General features: G+C 34.7%; 3 protein-coding genes, 1 non-coding gene and 1 pseudogene across 6 annotated transcripts; 1 reads left to right on the plus strand and 4 right to left on the minus strand.

The window, feature by feature from the left end:
* Positions 1-310: 310 nt before the first annotated feature.
* On the minus strand, positions 311-2,335 carry LOC146939758 (putative E3 ubiquitin-protein ligase RHC2A). Its single transcript, XM_085753269.1, has one exon. The coding sequence runs from the start codon at positions 2,008-2,010 to the stop codon at positions 808-810; it is 1,203 nt and encodes a 400-aa protein (XP_085609395.1). The 5' UTR covers positions 2,011-2,335; the 3' UTR covers positions 311-807.
* Positions 2,336-4,573: 2,238 nt separating this feature from the next.
* On the minus strand, positions 4,574-4,647 carry TRNAN-GUU (transfer RNA asparagine (anticodon GUU)). Its single transcript has one exon. It is a non-coding gene; the product is annotated as a tRNA-Asn (tRNA).
* Positions 4,648-7,890: 3,243 nt separating this feature from the next.
* Positions 7,891-9,893, minus strand: LOC146939760 (thaumatin-like protein). Its single transcript, XM_085757496.1, has 2 exons — positions 9,726-9,893; positions 7,891-8,789 (listed from the first exon to the last, which is right to left on the minus strand). Exons 1-2 carry the CDS (start codon positions 9,781-9,783, stop codon positions 8,095-8,097), a joined length of 753 nt encoding a protein of 250 aa, XP_085613622.1. The 5' UTR covers positions 9,784-9,893; the 3' UTR covers positions 7,891-8,094.
* Positions 9,894-11,124: 1,231 nt separating this feature from the next.
* LOC146939761 (uncharacterized) lies at positions 11,125-14,689 on the plus strand. Of its 2 annotated transcripts, none has more exons than XM_085757495.1 (5): positions 11,125-11,307; positions 11,476-13,355; positions 13,727-13,928; positions 14,018-14,211; positions 14,306-14,689. In XM_085757495.1, exons 2-5 carry the CDS (start codon positions 11,519-11,521, stop codon positions 14,383-14,385), a joined length of 2,313 nt encoding a protein of 770 aa, XP_085613621.1. In that variant the 5' UTR covers positions 11,125-11,307; positions 11,476-11,518; the 3' UTR covers positions 14,386-14,689. The 2 variants fall into 2 exon arrangements, with proteins under 2 accessions (XP_085613621.1, XP_085613620.1); XM_085757494.1 differs by having other exon boundaries at positions 11,507-13,355.
* Positions 14,690-14,828: 139 nt separating this feature from the next.
* On the minus strand, positions 14,829-17,004 carry LOC146939762 (L-type lectin-domain containing receptor kinase S.4 pseudogene; annotated as a pseudogene). Its single transcript, XR_015033037.1, has one exon. The product of XR_015033037.1 is annotated as an L-type lectin-domain containing receptor kinase S.4 pseudogene (transcript).
* Positions 17,005-17,747: the final 743 nt, after the last annotated feature.

Consider the following 17,747-nt stretch of genomic DNA (forward strand, 5'->3'; position numbering starts at 1 on the left):
TTTCATTAGTTATTCGACACAAATCGGATATATAGATAAAATAAATGCAAACTAAAGCAGACAAATCGGATAAATAAACGCAAACTAAAGCAGACCATACAGGAGATAAACAAAATTGAACAAAAATGTTAGACTTGAACCATAATATCGAATTATCGATTGCTTTGCTTAATGGTGATTTAGAGACCTTCTAACAGAAAAACCAAGCATGATACATGCCATCAGCGACAATCAATTCAAGGCAGTGTTGCTTATCATGCTTTTGAATATGTATTCTTGAAGGTAACAGAGAGAATACAAACAAGCATAATTGAAAGATCATGAAACTGAAGCTAGATTAAGTTTATCAATGATGAGAAAGAACACAAAATAATAAACAATATGAAGGTGCTTATGTGATTCAGTTGAATCATTTCATTATCAATGTAAAAATAACGTACTGATCATCATGCCCCCCTCCCCTTTCCCCCACAAAAGATAGACAAATACCGCACCGATCGTCATTCTACTAAGTTCCCCTCCATTATTTTCTGGCTTTTCTTCCATTGTTGCTGCTTCACATCCCCATTGACATTTGCTAATACAGTTGAATGATGAATCTTACAATTACAATTTTCCATTCAACATTACAAAATTAAGCTCCCACATAATTTTATCGCATATCCGCAGCAGAAAATGTCACAATTGATGCATTGTGCACCTTGTATTCATTCATTCCATTAATCATTATGTACTTCGACTTTGACCAACATATATTCAGGAAGCAAAAAACAAAGTTAAGTTTTTTAGCCTTCCCAATAAGTTAATTCACCATGATCTCATCCCACTGTTTACATCCATAGACCAAGTCCTTCGCGAACGCGGAGAGGGATCCATATTTGAAGAATGCGACGAATTGGTCCTCACAGACCTCAACTCTCTACCGGAAACAGACCGTTGATTCCCAACTCCACCACCAACACCAAAACAACCAAAGAAACTCCCAAAAAATCTTCTCAAACCACCACCTCTTTCTCTCCCTCTACTCCCTCTAGATGACCAAGAAATCCTCCTAGGTTCACCACCATTATTAAACCCACCATCCATTTCAGTATAAACAACAGGTAGCTCTCTCTCAGCACCTCTCCTCCCACCCGAAAATCTCCCCACAGCAAAACCACCACCAGGCAATCTCCAAATAGTCAACCCAACATTACTCTCTTCCTCATTCAAACCAACCGATTGCTGCGACTCCACCTGCGACCGCGATTGCGATTGCAATTGATTACCATTTCCAGCATCAGAATCAGTCGGTAACTCATGTCTACAAACCGGGCACGAATTATGCAGAGCCAGCCAAGGTAAAATACATTCAGGATGATAAATATGCTTACAAGGCATTTCTCTAACAACAGTACCTAACTCAAAAGCTTCCATACAAACAGCACAATGTGATTCCATTTCCAAATGAGTGTTATCAATTTCAAGAGTTGGTAATGAATCAACAGAAGCTTTTGATGCTGGTGGATGTTCATATCTTCCAATACCATTGATTTCAATCTGTGAAAGCTGTTCCAATAATCTATCAAAACCAGATCCAAGAAGAAACTCTGACATACTTGGTGGTAATGGTCTTAAACCAGAACCAGCACCATCATCGTAAAATAACTCAAACCCACGGCTCTCTCCTCTTTCTCCTCCTCCTCCACCACCTTCGGTGGCTGCCTCTGTGGACCCACCGCCACGGAGGACAATGACAGGATTGAAAGGTGACCGGTCACCACCGTTGCGGCGTGTTCTACGGAGGGGAGATGGACGAGAATTATTATGATTATGATCTGAATTTGAACGTTGACCGATCATGTACATGGCGGCGGCTGGAAAACGTCGGCGGCGGGAATCAACTTGTGGCGGTTGTTCAATTTCTTCGAGGAAACCGCCGTCGCAATCGGGACAGACGACAGTTTCCTGTCTGCCTAATCTTACAAAACGATTGCATCTATAACACCAATAAGATGTTGTCTCTGACATATCTCGTGCCCGTCTGAACGCTAGTAGTAATAATAACCGGATCTCGTAGAGATGTGGTTATATTTATTTTTGAAAAGGGGAGAAAAGATTTGAAAAAAATGGTTGAAATGAAATTGAAAGAGTTATGGGTTTCTGGGAGAGAAGATTGATGTGTCGAAGATAACAGAGAAAGCGCGTATTGATTTGTTGGCGTGTCTACAACGCTTTTATTTATGTGACACGTGGAGTTATGCAGTTGGATGGTATCGCAACGACAGATAGGTAAACGTTTTCTCGGTATCGGCTGGATGAATGTGAATCAAGCCAGCCAGCCGCTTGAACTTTGTTATGATTTTGTTTAGATGGCGCCTTTGTTCAGTATCTTAACTGATTTAAATTTTTAATTATTGTTTGGGATTTTAAAGGATATGCTTGATATAAAAATTTTTTTTAAAAAGGATATGCTTTAAATTTAGTCAAAAATGGATTTTATTTTAAATGAAAATTATTGTTTTTCTATATCTACAAGAATAAACATTCCATACAGACCAATTTTATAAATGTATTATTTTTTTTTTGGTTACAATAAATAATAAGGAATAGTTTGGTAGAAATAGTTAAAGTTGTGAAAAAGGAATCTCTGGAGAACCTCAATTATATGAACTTCAACAAGAGTACTGTATGATACTTTGTAGTGTTAGAAGATAGTTAAAAACACTTCTTTAAAAAAAAGTTGTCCAATACTTCAATTTTTATACGATTGTCATTTTATTAATAATTTTTTCTTTCTCTTCTAATCAAACTAACATTTATTTTTTGTTTATTTTTGCTTGTTTCAATATCATTTCTTTTAAAAAATGGTTAAATGTGATTTCATCATTGCAAAATTATCACGTTTTACTTTTATTCTCATAAAATAGTGGTATTTTGTCCACAAACCTATCTCAACTTAAACACAATAACAAAATTGATAGGTCAGATGTTGCGATTGAGTTTCAAACAACAACTATTTTCTTTGTGTGTACGTGCATTGATCATTTTCTTTTAAATCATTTAAAAGAATTGGTGCAGTAAAAATGATTCCTAAAACATTTTTCCCAATTTCTATTTTTTTTTTGGTGTATGTGCATTGATCATTTTCTTTTAAATCATTTAAAAGAATTGTTGCAGTAAAAATGATTCCTGAAACATTTTTTTCAACCTCTAAGTGTTCTATTTTTTTTTTTTTTGCATAAGTTAGTAGATATTACAATATACAAATTAAAATAGAGACCTAATCTTTAAATCATTTTTCTTTTAAGGGGAATCTTTTAAACAATCACTATGTCTTTGAATTTATGAATCTATAAATTATTTAAAAGTTTAGAGACCAAATTAATATTATTTTAAATAAGACCAAGTTGTCCTCGTGAGCATAGCTCAGTTGGTTTGGACAATGCGTAATATATGCAAGGTCCGGGGTTCGAACCCCGGCCACCACCAAAAATAAAAATAAGACCAAAAGGAGAGAGTAGACCAAATTTAAAACTATTTAAAATAAAAATAAGACCAAATTAAAACTATTTAAAAGTTTATAAAGGACCTAGTTATAATTTATATAAAAGATAAAAAGGACCTAGTTATAATTTATATAAAAGATTTAAAACTATTTAAAATAAAAATAAGACCAAATTAAAACTATTTAAAAGTTTATAAAGGACCTAGTTATAATTTATATAAAAGATAAAAGGAAAAGAATTATTTCACATTGCATCATTAAAAAGAAATTATTTCATTATTTCACGTTGCACTCAATGAAAAAGTGTTTAGAATTTAATTAACATTTTTAAACAATTATGGAACTTAATTAATTTTTTAATTCAAAAACTTATTTAAAAATATAAATTGCACTCAATGAAAAAGTGTTATTTCACATTGCATCATTAAAAAGAAATTATTTCATTATTTCACGTTGCACTCAATGAAAAAGTGTTTAGAATTTAATTAACATTTTTAAACAATTATGGAACTTAATTAATTTTTTAATTCAAAAACTTATTTAAAAATATAAATAGTGGCATCATTGAACCAAAACGAAACCATGTTCAATAAATGTTTTCAGATTTCTCAAAAGGAAAATATACAAAAACTGCTGATTGTTGTATTTTCAGTGAAAGAAACTAAGATTTCCTTCTTTTATTAAAAAAAGAAAGTGAAATAAATGAATGAATAAAAAAAGTATAAAAACAAGGAAAATTAAAAAAAGAAAGTGAAATAAATGAATGAATAAAAAAAGTATAAAAACAAGGAAAAGAGAAAAAGAAAAGGAAAATATACAAAAACTGCTGATTGTTGTATTTTCAGTGAAAGAAACTAAGATTTCCTTCTTTTATTAAAAAAAGAAAGTGAAATAAATGAATGAATAAAAAAAGTATAAAAACAAGGAAAATTAAAAAAAGAAAGTGAAATAAATGAATGAATAAAAAAAGTATAAAAACAAGGAAAAGAGAAAAAGAATCGCTAGAAGGAGGGGTTGAACCTCCGAGAAAGTGAAATAAATGAATGAATAAAAAAAGTATAAAAACAAGGAAAAGAGAAAAAGAATCGCTAGAAGGAGGGGTTGAACCTCCGACCTTGTGGTTAACAGCCACACGCTCTAACCAACTGAGCTATTCCAGCTTCTTGTTAATTTAATGTCGCGTTTTTTATATGTAAAATAAACTTTAATGAGAAGTTGTGTTGTGCACCCTTCAGATTTTTTGCTATGAAAAGTTGTCAAGGTTTAAGCTTCTCCCGTGACACCCTTGTCCCACCAGTTCCATTATTATCTTCCACCTATCTATTTTCTCATGGCGACATTAAGAACCCCAATGTTGGAATTTTTGTGGAGAAATTCATGTTAAATAGGAGCATCTTCAAAAGGGAAATATGAAGGGATTAGCTAATAGCCGGTCACTATCATATTTAGGTCATAAGTCTATGGGTATTATGGTATTATTATTGATGTAAGATTTAAAGTTTAAATAAATTAGTACAACTGTATTTTTTTTTTTTTTGCTGTTTATGTTGTTTGATCTCATTAGCGGTGAAAAACTAATATGCTATTGCATATATTTTTATTAGGACAAGAGTCATATAATGATGTTGTTCCAAACAATGTTTCCCCTCCCATATAATGATATTGTGTCGGCCTTCATTCTTGGTGTTGGTTGAAGGCTTACAATCCAGCTCAATTCGTTGATTTTCATTTATGGTGAATGAATTCATCTCTTTGTATTAGTTTTAAAACTATGTAATGGTGTTTTTTGTCTTCTTTAGTATTTCGTTTTGAAACTTGATACATTGTATTCGCTCTTTCTCTTTAAGACACATTTTGTATTTGAAAGAACTTTTTTAATCTAGTATCTTTTGGCCTCTTAAAAAATAGTTCACCTCCCAAATTTAAGTGGAAGTGTGTCCTATACAAATTACAATATTACTTGACATGCACATCTTTATCTTAGTAGGGGCATGCCAACCGATGTATTAAAAAAATGACATTTTTGTCTACGCTTTTATTATATTTGGTTTCTTAACACATGCATTGAACGCTTATTGCTATTTTCCTTTTCTTAATAATTTTTCTGAATAATTTTTTTTTATGGAAATATGTAGGTGGATTCTAGGGTGAGGGCTCTTTCAAATCCCTCACCGGTGAACCACTATTAACAATAATTAAGACCATTAGATTAATCAAGTCCACATATCCTATTATACACTACATATACTAGATTACCCCTGCATGTCCACGAAAAAGATCCTTTGTTTTTGTTTATTTTTCATACAAATGTGATTATTTACGTGGTTTTCTCTTTTGATTCACTATCTTAATTTTTTTAAAACAATGCTAAGCCTTTCGTCCATGGCCATTTTCAATCTTTCATTTTATCAAAATCTGCCTGCGATAATTTTTGTTTACAAGTTCTTTTCTTCTTGAAACAACAAGTTTTAAATTTTTATAAGAAACACAATGGTGGCATTTCACAAGGGAAAGGGGAATCCTTTCCCACCATGGGAAAGTTATTTTTGACCTTTAGATTAAAGAGGAGCATACATTTTATGATGGTTTGTCCACACTACATCATTCATCAACATTTTCTCTCCTCCATTCCCCCACTCAAGAACTCACCCCCCACCACCACCACCACAATGCAGTAACCACAAACATTCTACCATTATATTAATTTTCGTAATAATGGTACAGAAGAATAAATTTATAGCAAAGGATAATACCAGTACTCCTAATCAATTTCATTTTATCAACAAAAAAAAATCCTATTAATCAGTGTGTTTCTACCCAAGTTTGGCTAGCTTTTTGGATTTTTCTGTAGGGGGCTGCTGCTGTTAATCAATTTCACCCCTAATTGTGGCTTACTTTCTTGTTTGCCGTAAACCTGCATTTCACCTATACTTGCACACAAGGTGTGCTTGTTTTATTCTTTAATAGAATTTTTGTTGTTGTTCCTTAAAAGAGCGTGTTTTTTTTTACTTAATTACATGAAGATTGTTCTTTAATTTTAATTTTCTGGGTATTTTAAGAACAAATTGATGAAGATGGATATGGATTGTAGTCTCTTAGTGGAGGTGAATTGCATATTTGCATTTTCATGAGGTTGAAGAAGATGAGGAGAAAATATATAGTGTAGGTTGTCCATCATAAAATGTATGCTCCTCTTTAATCTAAAGGTCAAAAAAAACTTTCCCATGTGAAATGCCACCAAACAGAATTATCATTTATAGTGGGGCTTTTGAACTAAGAATTGAAAGATAGAAACAAAAGCATCGCTCACTCTAATTTATTTCTTTTACAGTAAAAATGAATTAAAGAATCCATTTGCATAATTCTGAATATACAAATAAAGAAAAATCAAGAGGCATCATGCAATGAAACTCAAACAAAAAACGTCAGCATATGATCGCATAAAATATAATCGTGTGAGAAAAGGAGAAGGAAAGGGATATGTGACGATGGGTATGGAGGTTTGGGAGAGAGAAGTTTATTTTTAATAAGCAATAGAAGAGAAGTTAAAAAAGATGTGTGATATAGCGTGTTCAGTGTATAATTAGATCCGTACTCTCAATCAATCAAGTGGCTCTGAATTGTTATTCAAAGTGGTCCACCGGTGAGGGACTTGGTAGAGCCCTCACCCTAGAATCCACCAAATATGTATGAACAATTTTGCAACAATGATATATGTTGTATACCTTTAATTTCCATTTATCCATTCAACATATCATTTTCTCTTTTATGTTTTTTCTTCTCATTGTATCACTAACAATATATCACATCACCATCTATCTTTTTGGAAGCGACCTAGTCGAGCTATTGTTCAAGGGGCAGCACTTCCGTGCCATAATGGCACGGTGCCATTGATTTCTGTCCACACAAACCACAAAAGGTGAAGGGAATCTTAAAAGATTTGGATATGTGGCAGAATGTGATTGGTTCTATGGCACAATGACACCATTTGCTATGGCACTGAAGTATTTCCCATTGTCAAGTTAAGCAGTTCCTCTTGTCGAGGTAGACTCTACTCGCGCTATACTTTCTCATTGAAGATGTAGACCAGATATTGGATCCTAGCCATACCAACCAGAAGTACCCAAAAATCAAGCTATATGATAAAGCTTCTTACAAGTACATGATCTTTCAATAGTTTGTTGTAGCTGAGTACTGATCTTATCTAAGAGAGGAGTCAGCTCTATCTAGCTCACAAATGTTATAAAATGGAATTTTACTCTTCTACCCTTAGTTAAGATATTCTCCTAAAGAGAAGAAAATTAAAATTTGTTAAAGCTTCAACTTACCTTCATATTATCAAACCATAGTACTCTCATCCACGTTAAGTGACAAGAAATTTAACAGATGCATTACAAGAAATATAATAGCAATGTTGAATGCTCAATCAACAATTTAAATAACTGAAGTAATTTAACATCTTACATGACAAAATCAAAATTCCAGATGACATAGTACTATGAATCACTACCCTTAAAAACTACAAAAACCAAAACAAAATTGTCACAAATGACATATCAGAAGAATAAAGAACAAAAGTCTACTGAAAAAAGTCAAAAAACAGAAGATCAATATGGAGGGCAAAATGTAATGGCATAACGATTTGCCAAACAAGACATAAGCCCAGTTGCATCATCATAAGCATAGCTATAAGCACGAGGACAGACACTCTTAAAAACACGAGCAAACATAGTTGGCTTGCAAATTTTAGGATCAGCAAATTCACCAGTGCAACAATACTTATCTGATTTTGTAGCCAAACAAGCACTTTTACACCCCACAACTTTCCCATTATGCTTCACAGCAAGTTGAGATGGACAACAACCATTCAAATCAGCTTGACAAGAAGCAATGCCACAACCAACACCACCACCAATAGGTTTCATCGACATTGGAAGGTTAAAACCGTCAACTAAACTAACATCATAGTAATGTAGAGGTGAATGTGAGGTTCCAAGTGTCATTTCAACAAGTGTAGCTGGAGGAACACCACCAACTCCCTTGCATTTCAGTTGGCCTCCGCAGTCTCCGGTTTGACACGTGCCTTTTCCGGTTGTTTCGTGGAAGAAACAGCCTTGTCTGCCCCAGATTCTGCCTGCCCAGTGATTAGGGAGTTGGAGAACAAATTCTTCACCGCTTGGAAGGTGGAATCCGCCGTCTTTGATTGAAGGGTGTCCTTCATTGCTGAGAATTCCTGGCCATACACTCTCTTTGCAGTTGTTTACAAGTATGAGTTGTGTCCCGTTTCCATCCGTAGCAACACCTAATATGTTAACACAAATAACATAAGTTCTCAAATAAAAAATTAACAACATCGACACTTCTGATTGAAGGCATGCATGTATAAGTCTATCAGATATGATGCCTAACTCCGAAACAATCAAATTATTATTAGTGTTAATCAGGGACGGATCTATGTAGACAACATAGTGGGCATGTGCCTGCACTATGTTTTGAAGATTTTTTTTTTTTTTTGAGTTCTATAACATGTTATATGCTTTTTTTTTAAGGAGTAACATGTTATATGTTAACATTTTAACCAACATGGCCCACACTTATCACACAATATAAGCTTTACAAATTGCTTATCCAACATGAAAAAGTCTATTCAAAGAAAGCAAAAAAGGTTAAATAATTGTTTAACTATTTATCTAGAGAGGAATATAATTTTTTGTTTCTCTTAAATTCTCTCTATTGACGATAATCCTATTTTGAGCTATGTGAGACTTTGAATGTGAGTTTTGTCCCTGACAATTTATTTTTGCAATGTTGCAAGAGTCTAATTCCTTCCGCTATACTCCACTACTTTTGCTAGAGTGATATTTTTAATGATATAAAAAATGAGAAAACCATTTAATATGTCTAGAATATGATAAATTGTAAAAACACAATTATGGTGTATTTTTATACATTTAAAAATAAAATGGTGTATATACAGTGCCCCCACTATTCAAAATTCCTGGATCCGTCCCTGGTGTTAATGTGTTTGTGTGATGTTCGGTGTCCATTTCACTATTTCATATCATGCAAGATTATAAAGTGAAAGAAGCATATGCATATATGATGTAAATCATGCAATAATATTACTAAGGTAATGTAATATTAATTAATAAAGTTGTGAAGAAAGTGATGTATAGAGAAGGTTTCACAGAATATATATGTGCATAAAAAAAAAAGTGAAGAGTAGCTAGAAGAGTACCTGAGACTGTGACAGAGATGGAGAGTAGAAAGCAGAAGAAAATGAAGGAAGTAGTCATTTGCGTTTTGGAAATGTGTAACCGTTTGTGCTTAGCTCTTTGATGAGTTGTGGTGCGTGAAAGTGAGTCATATATAGGTGCATATGAACGTGGTTGCCATTTGTTTCCTTCTTTTTAGCCATTTTGTGCATTATGTGTTTGATAACCGTTTGCTTAAGTAGAGACTGGGAGCAATTTCATCGTTTTCCACTCAGCACTACTTCTAAAATTTCTCCATCACGTTTAATATCCCATTTTAACATATTTTTTTAATACTTAATAAATTTAAATAAACACGTGATATATGAAACCGACCAATTTTTTTTAGGGCAGGGGTGTTTATTCTTAAATTGAATTAATTAATAACATACAAATTAAAATGAAAAACAGGGTGAGAGTGTTTAGATTGTTATTTGATGGGAGTTAACAATGCCTCCATATTTAGTTTGTCTTTTTTGCAAATTTTGGATTTTTGGTGTAGGGTCTAGATTTAAACAAGGTTTGACTCTCTTTTGACATTTATTCATGTGCTCAATTTGAAAATTATGTAATGATACCATCTTTTTAGATGAGATTGCGCATGTTAAACAATTGATGGATAAAATTAAATTATTCTCTTAAAAATGATTTATAGGTAAAACATCATAACTCTTGTACCTTATCAGAATGAGGGAGTGAATTTTGTCTTGTGCCTGGGTCGACAATTGATTTTGGCGTTGGTTAAGTAAAGTAAAGTGAGGTATTACCTATTTTTGTTTGTTGTTTTCATTTTGTATAGAGAAATGTTATTTTGACAATTTTGACAACTTTTTAATTGTTAAACTCCGTATATACCATTTGTATTTCCAAGTTTCTTTTTAATCACTCCAAGCCACGTCAATAGTTATAAAAGATGTATTTTTATTGCTCAACGATTGATAAATTGGGTTGATATGAGATTATAGGTTTTCTTAAGGAATTCTGCACTTCTCCCAATTGATTTTGCTCGTTCTCAGCTGTAATTCCCATAATGCCCCTATCTGAGTTAACTCACGCAGAGATTAACACTAGCGTGAGTTAACTCACGCAAGGGCATTTTTGGAAGTTTGATTGGAAATGAGCAAAACGTGTTGGGAGAAGAGCAGAATTCTTTCCTAAACATTGCTGGTTTTTTCTTTGAAAACCTACTTAAATGGTCCGGCCTATTCTCCCCTTTGAATATGGGCTTTTTTTTTTATCAAGGCCTTGTTTGTGGGCTTAGAAGTTAGAAGTGGTGAGTGGATTTATTAATTAATTTTAATTTCTAATTATATTTATATAAATAAAAAATAAAAAAATGGGTTTGGGTTTTTAGGGTAAACCAGTGAGAAAACGCACAAAAACACACTCGCATCAGAAGACCGACCGGCTTCGGAGGAGAGGATCGGCACGAATATCGGTTCTTCCATTCCACTCTTAAACCGGTTCAGTTACCACCATTTTACCGCCGAAACCGGATCCATTCAAAACCAACCCTAACCGGTCCACCATCACGGTTCTCCTCTCTCAAATCGATTCAATAAACCGGTACGCTCTTTTCTTTCTTCCTCCTCGTAACTCTTTTCACTTCTTAAATTTTCGTTTTTTATCTATGAAACTCAAACTTTATGCTTCAAAAATTCAAACTTTATAATAATTTATCACTCTAGGGATTGATTAACAAATTGGGTCATTAAAATGTGCTTGTTTATGTAGTTTACCCTAACTGGGTTGTTCTGTTTTGAAGTGATATTGATCAATGGAGCAAAATCTTGAACCGGTACCGATTACATCACAAAAACACGACCCAGCATGGAAACATTGTCAATTGTTTAAGAATGGTGAAAAAGTGCAACTTAAATGCAATTATTGTCTCAAGTTTTTCAAAGGTGGTGGGATTCATAGGTTTAAGGAACACCTTGCTTGTCAGAAAGGCAACGCTTCAATGTGTAGTAGTGTTCCTGCTGATGTAAGGCAACATATGCAGCAGAGTTTGGATGGTATTGTTGTGAAGAAGAGGAAGAGACTGAAGATTGAGGAGGAGATTATGAATGTTAATCCTTTAGCTACTGTTTTGAATGGTGGTAATAATCAGATGGATGTTAATCATCATGGGATGCATGTGCAGCCTATTGGAGTTCATGATCCAATGGAACAGAATTCGGTCTCGGGACAGATGTTTCATTCGCCCGGTGAAGGAATGAGTAGAAATGTAGAGAGAAGGAAGAAGATTAGAACTACTAAGAATCAGAATCAGAATCAGAATCCGGCTGCGTTGGTTTATAATACGAACTATGAGCCTGAACCTGTTGTTGCCCCCATGGAGAAAAATACATTGTTTCCTACAAAGGTGGACAATCGAATTCATATGGCGATAGGAAGGTTTTTGTATGATATCGGTGCACCTTTTGATGCTGTGAACTCGATATATTTTGAGCAGATGGTTGAAGCGATTGCTTCTGGGGGATCGGGTTTTCAACGTCCATCGCATCATGAACTTCGGGGATGGGTTCTGAAAAATTCTGTGGAAGATGTGAAGAATGATATAGATAGATGTAAGATGACGTGGGGGAGGACTGGCTGTTCGATTTTGGTTGATCAATGGACTACAGAAGCTGGTAGGATACTGATAAGTTTTTTGGCTTATTGTCCTGAAGGTGTAGTGTTTTTGAAATCGTTGGATGCGACTGAGATATTGATTTCAAAAGATTTTTTATACGGGTTGATGAAAGAAGTAGTAGAAGAAATTGGAGTTGGGCAAGTTGTGCAAGTGATTACATCAGGTGAGGACCAGTATGCTGATGCTGGGAGAATGCTGACTGAGACTTACCCTAGCCTTTATTGGAGCCCTTCTGCGGCTCATTGCATTGATTTGATACTTGAAGATTTTGGAAAGCTTGAGTGGATTAGAACAGTAATTGAACAGGCTAAATCTATAACAAGATTTGTCTACAATTACAGTGCAATTTTGAATATGGTTAAAAGGTATACTTTGGGGAATGATATTGTGGATCCTTCTTTCTCTCGCTTCACGACAGACTTTAGCACGTTGAAACGAATGGTTGATCTTAAACACAATTTACAGGCCTTGGTTACTTCTCAGGAATGGATGGATTGTCCATATTCAAAGAATACAGCAGGTTTGGAAATGTTAGATATACTAAGCAATCAAACATTTTGGTCCTCGTGTGAAATGATTGTTCGCTTGACACATCCTCTTTTGAGAGTTCTGAAAATAGCTTCCAGTGAAATGAGACCTGCAATGGGATACACTTATGCTGGAATTTACCGGGCAAAAGAAGCTATTAAGAAAGCACTTAAAAGGGAGGATTATATAGTGTACTGGAATATTATACATCAAAGATGGGATAGGCTTTGGCATCATCCTCTTCATGCTGCAGGCTTCTTTCTTAATCCGAAATTCTTCTATAGTATTCAAGGGGAGATTCCCTCAGGGATGTTAGACTGCATAGAGAGATTGGTACCTGATACTAGAGTCCAAGATAAAATTAACAAAGAGCTAAGCTTGTACAAATCTGCTGCAGGAGATTTTGGGAGAAAGATGGCAATCAGAGCTAGAGATAATCTGCTTCCTTGTAAGAGTCCAATAACCTATCCACTTAGATATAATACTAGTATATTTTTTTGCCAAGTTGTGTAATTTAACTTTCACTTCTTTGAAAAATAAAATTAGAAGCTACGCGCAATATTTATTTATTAGAAGCTCTTCCAAACAATCTCACAAGTGCTTATGTCAGTAGATAAACTCAAATAAATCAATTCAAACAGATCCCCCCGTTTTTTTTTTTTTTTTTTTTGAAGAATTCAAACAGACCCTTTATGTGTCACTTTTATACATGAGAATTTAAATTTACATTATGTTAGACATTCATTTGAGTGTTTTATTTCTTTCATGACCACTTGATAAACTTCCCTTTTCACTTTCATTTGCCATTTTTTTTTCTAGCTGAATGGTGGTCAACATATGGAGGAGGCTGCCCTAACTTATCCCGCTTAGCAATTCGCATTCTTAGCCAAACATCAAGTGTGATGTTCTGCAAGAGAAACCAAATTCCTTTTGAACAGATAATCAATACAAGGAATTATATAGAGCGCCAACATTTTACTGATCTCGTCTTTGTTCACTACAACTTACGGTTGAGACAAATGTGAGCTTGAACTGTTGTATATTGGTAAATTGTTTCAATACAGTTGAAGTTGAAAGTAACTTATATTATGCTGTTTGATTTTCTTTCAGGTTTATGAATAAGGAGCAGGAATCTAGCGATCCTCTGTCATTCGACAACATTTGTAACGTTGAAGACTGGATCGGGCCAAGGGATTTGTACTTAGGAGAGTATGGTAACTCGGATTGGATGGCACTTGATTCATCTTCCATTAACACAATGCCTTCAAGGCCTTTAAACGATGAACCTGAAGAAATGTGTGAAGGTAAATTGTAAACCATTTTAATAAATGTGGAAACTGCTGGTAGGCTAACCAGGTAGAAAATGTCAGTAACTAACATGTTTTCATCTTTTTGTAGGGTTTGACGATGATGAGATTTTCATTAGTCCGAAAGATGATGAGGATGTGAATTCTGGAGACAAGTTCGAAAACCATTAGCGAATGATGAAAGGAACCATGCTTGCTGACAGCTTCCAATTGTAGTTTCGACATGTTTCAATTGTTTCCCCCAAATACTGGTTGGTGTCTGTTAATCTTAAAAATAGAGGGAAACTAGGGTGGAGTTTGCTGGACATGTGAGAGGAACCAAGTTATTGTTGATGTATTAGTTGGTATGATTTGGAAGGTTTTTGTACAGTATTTGATAGTTTTGTAGTATTTCTTACACTACTAGAGTTTACAACTTTTACAAACTGGAACCTCCATTTTTATTTTTATTTGCTAAGATTGTTCCTTTTATGAATTGTTGAAAGCTTATTTGATTTAGAATCTTTGTGACAAACATGAGTTAAGAGACATGAAAGAAAAACTGAAGTAGAAATTGTCTCTTTTGGCCAAATGGTGTTTGAGAGCTTTGAAAAACCATAACAAACAGAGTAAGATGATCTCACATGGTACTTTGCATTGCATTGCTAATATTCCAATATGGATTTGCTTCTTGATAGGAGAAATTTATACAACAATAATAAAAACAATATATATATACAAAGCGAACCGAATATGTAGTGTAGGCTTTGTTGAGTCATCCAACTACCTACCCTATCGGCCACCGGAAAGTGAAAGAGATGAATCATATCCACCCGTTGATGACCATGTATTCGCACTTTCAAAGAATGGCGACATTGCATACATTCCCTCAAACTGACGATCACCACCACCCTTTTTCACACCAAAAACATCAAGTTCCGGCAACGGCAACTCCCCCTCCAAGTACCTAATCACCTGCTTCATTGTAGGCCTCCGTTCTGGTGAATCTTCAGAACACAACAACCCCACCTTAATCACCAATAAAACCTCCACCTCATCGTAAACCCCGCCCAACTTAGGATCTACAACCTCCAAAGCCGCCCCTAACCTTAACCTATCCCAAACCCAATCCACCAAAACAAGCTCCTCAGGCAATGCTTTCGGCTCAATAGGTCTTCTCCCACAAACCACTTCCAACAACAACGCCCCAAATGCAAACACATCAGAACTCGTTGTTGGTTTCCCTGTTCTCGTTAACTCGGGTGCTAAATACCCCAAAGTTCCCACCACCCTCGTTGTGCTTGGATTCTCACCATGATCATAAAGCTTAGCCAAACCAAAATCACCTAATCTTGCATTCATCTCAGAATCCAAAAGAACATTCCCTGCTTTCACATCTCTGTGAATCACTGTTTGTTCCCATTCCTCATGCAAATAAACAAGCCCTGAAGCCACACCTTTTATGATCCTAAACCTTTCTTCCCACCTCAATATTGCTCTTGGTTGTTCAAATATATACTTATCTAAACTCCCATTTTCCATGAAATCATACACTAAGATTAAATCATTTCGTTTCCGACACCAACCTAATAACTGTACTAGGTTCCTGTGACGAAGTTTACCAATGGTTTCAATTTCTGAGATAAACTCTTGCAACCCTTGTCTTGATTCTTGGGAGATTTGTTTCACAGCTATTTCAGTTTTGGAATCTGGTAACACCCCTTTGTAAACTTTACCAAAACCACCAAACCCAAGAAGGTTCTTGTCCTTGAACCCTCTCGTAGCTTGCTTCAGTTCTTTGTAAGGAAATCTATGTGGTCCCACTTCTAGTTCCCAAGCTTCTATAACATCACTGTTTTTCATCTTGAAGTAAAAAGCTAAACCAGTTGTTAAAACTATTAGAAACACAAATGAAATAGTAAGACCCAAGATTAAGGCCTTTTGAGTTCGAGTATTGTGTGAAGAGAGTGAAGGAAGATTTTTCAAAGACAAAGTTTTGGATTCACCATTGATTTTGAAGCTCCAACCCAATATATAGTGTGAGCCAGAGAGTAACCCTGTTGAAGAAGAAAACCCAACATACATAGTTTCTTTGAAAATTGGTGTTAGATCTACTTGATATGATAAGATTGGTGAACTTGGCTTTGATGAAGTTGGTGAGAGTCTAACTTCTATAATGCTTCTTGATGAATCATAGTCGATCCATGCTTGAATCACACTACCACTCTTCAAGTTGAGGTCTTGAACTTGTTTATTCATTGACTCATCAGTAAAAAAACATGCTTTAACTGATTTGTTTGATACCATGTTGTTCAGATTGATACCAACATGGTTGTCATTGATGTCGTTGAATTCGAAATCTTGGACAGTATCGAATTCAACTGCGAATAAGTGATTCGAAAAGTTACCTAAATCATGTGGGTTGAGCAGGCCTAAGTACTGACTAGGATAACCATTGGAGAGTGCTTTGGAAGGTGAAATGGTGAAGGCAAAACCATGTCCTCCTAGTTTTGGATACTGAGGGACTATTGCAAAAGCAAAAGAAGTTGAAAAGGAGAAAACTTTGGTGGTGGTTTTGTTCTTGAAGTGGATTGGATTTGAATAAAAAGCATGACCAAGTACTCTTTCAGTGTCATTTGTTAAACGAATTATGCCTTTGTGTTCAATCACTGCACCTCCATTTAAGGTTATGTTGGTAGCAGCTTCATTGAATCCAGCATAGAAAAACTCATCTTGCTGAGAATGAGATTGTATGAAGTTTGAGGCTAGAAGGACCAAGATGCAAAGAAGACAAAGATGTGTTTTTGCCATGACAGAGTTAAAGTTGAGGTTGAGGATGTTGTTGTTATTGGTTCAAAGTTATCATGTTATGTTGTTAATATGACACAGCAGAGGAATGGTTTAAAATTGAGAATCACATGGTAGAAGCATGTTGTTTGTATATAGTATTATTTGTTTGTGTAAAGATGACTGTATTGACTTGATTGAGCAACCAGAGAGTGCGGTGTGCTTTACAGCTTGTAGTTTGTGGGTTGGAAACTGAAACGTGGTTGTTGCTTGTTTCTTTAATTTCACACGTGGGTCTGTACTGTTTAGTTTCCTACTCCATTTTAAATGCGAATATTTCTAAAAGATCGTCGACTCTATTAAACTATTAAGTTGGTTTTTATATTTAACCATCTACTATCAATTCGTTCATATATTTTAACAACTTACTATCAATATTTAACTACTTATTAATCTAGTAGTTAACATAATATGACTAAAAGTGTTGATGAACTAATTGGGTGGTTAACATGCATGCATACATTGCTTTCTTGTTTATTACTATTATTATGAATTGAGATCACGTTTTTTTCTATTATCTTTTGTTGGACCCTACTTTCTCCACCCGACATCAGATCATAAATGTGCATTTAGAAAAATCACTAAATTTTCCACGTCCTGATGTGTACTTTCCAGAACACGACTGTTTTTCAGTAGTGAAGATAAAATGAAAAGTAACGTTTATGTTGTTCATAAAAATTGTTTAGTTGTATAAATATCATTTTTCT

The sequence above is a fragment of the Medicago sativa genome, chromosome 3, assembly GCF_051527215.1.
Source record: "Medicago sativa cultivar Bolivia chromosome 3, Bolivia_mono, whole genome shotgun sequence".
In the NCBI taxonomy this organism is placed as follows: domain Eukaryota; kingdom Viridiplantae; phylum Streptophyta; class Magnoliopsida; order Fabales; family Fabaceae; genus Medicago; species Medicago sativa.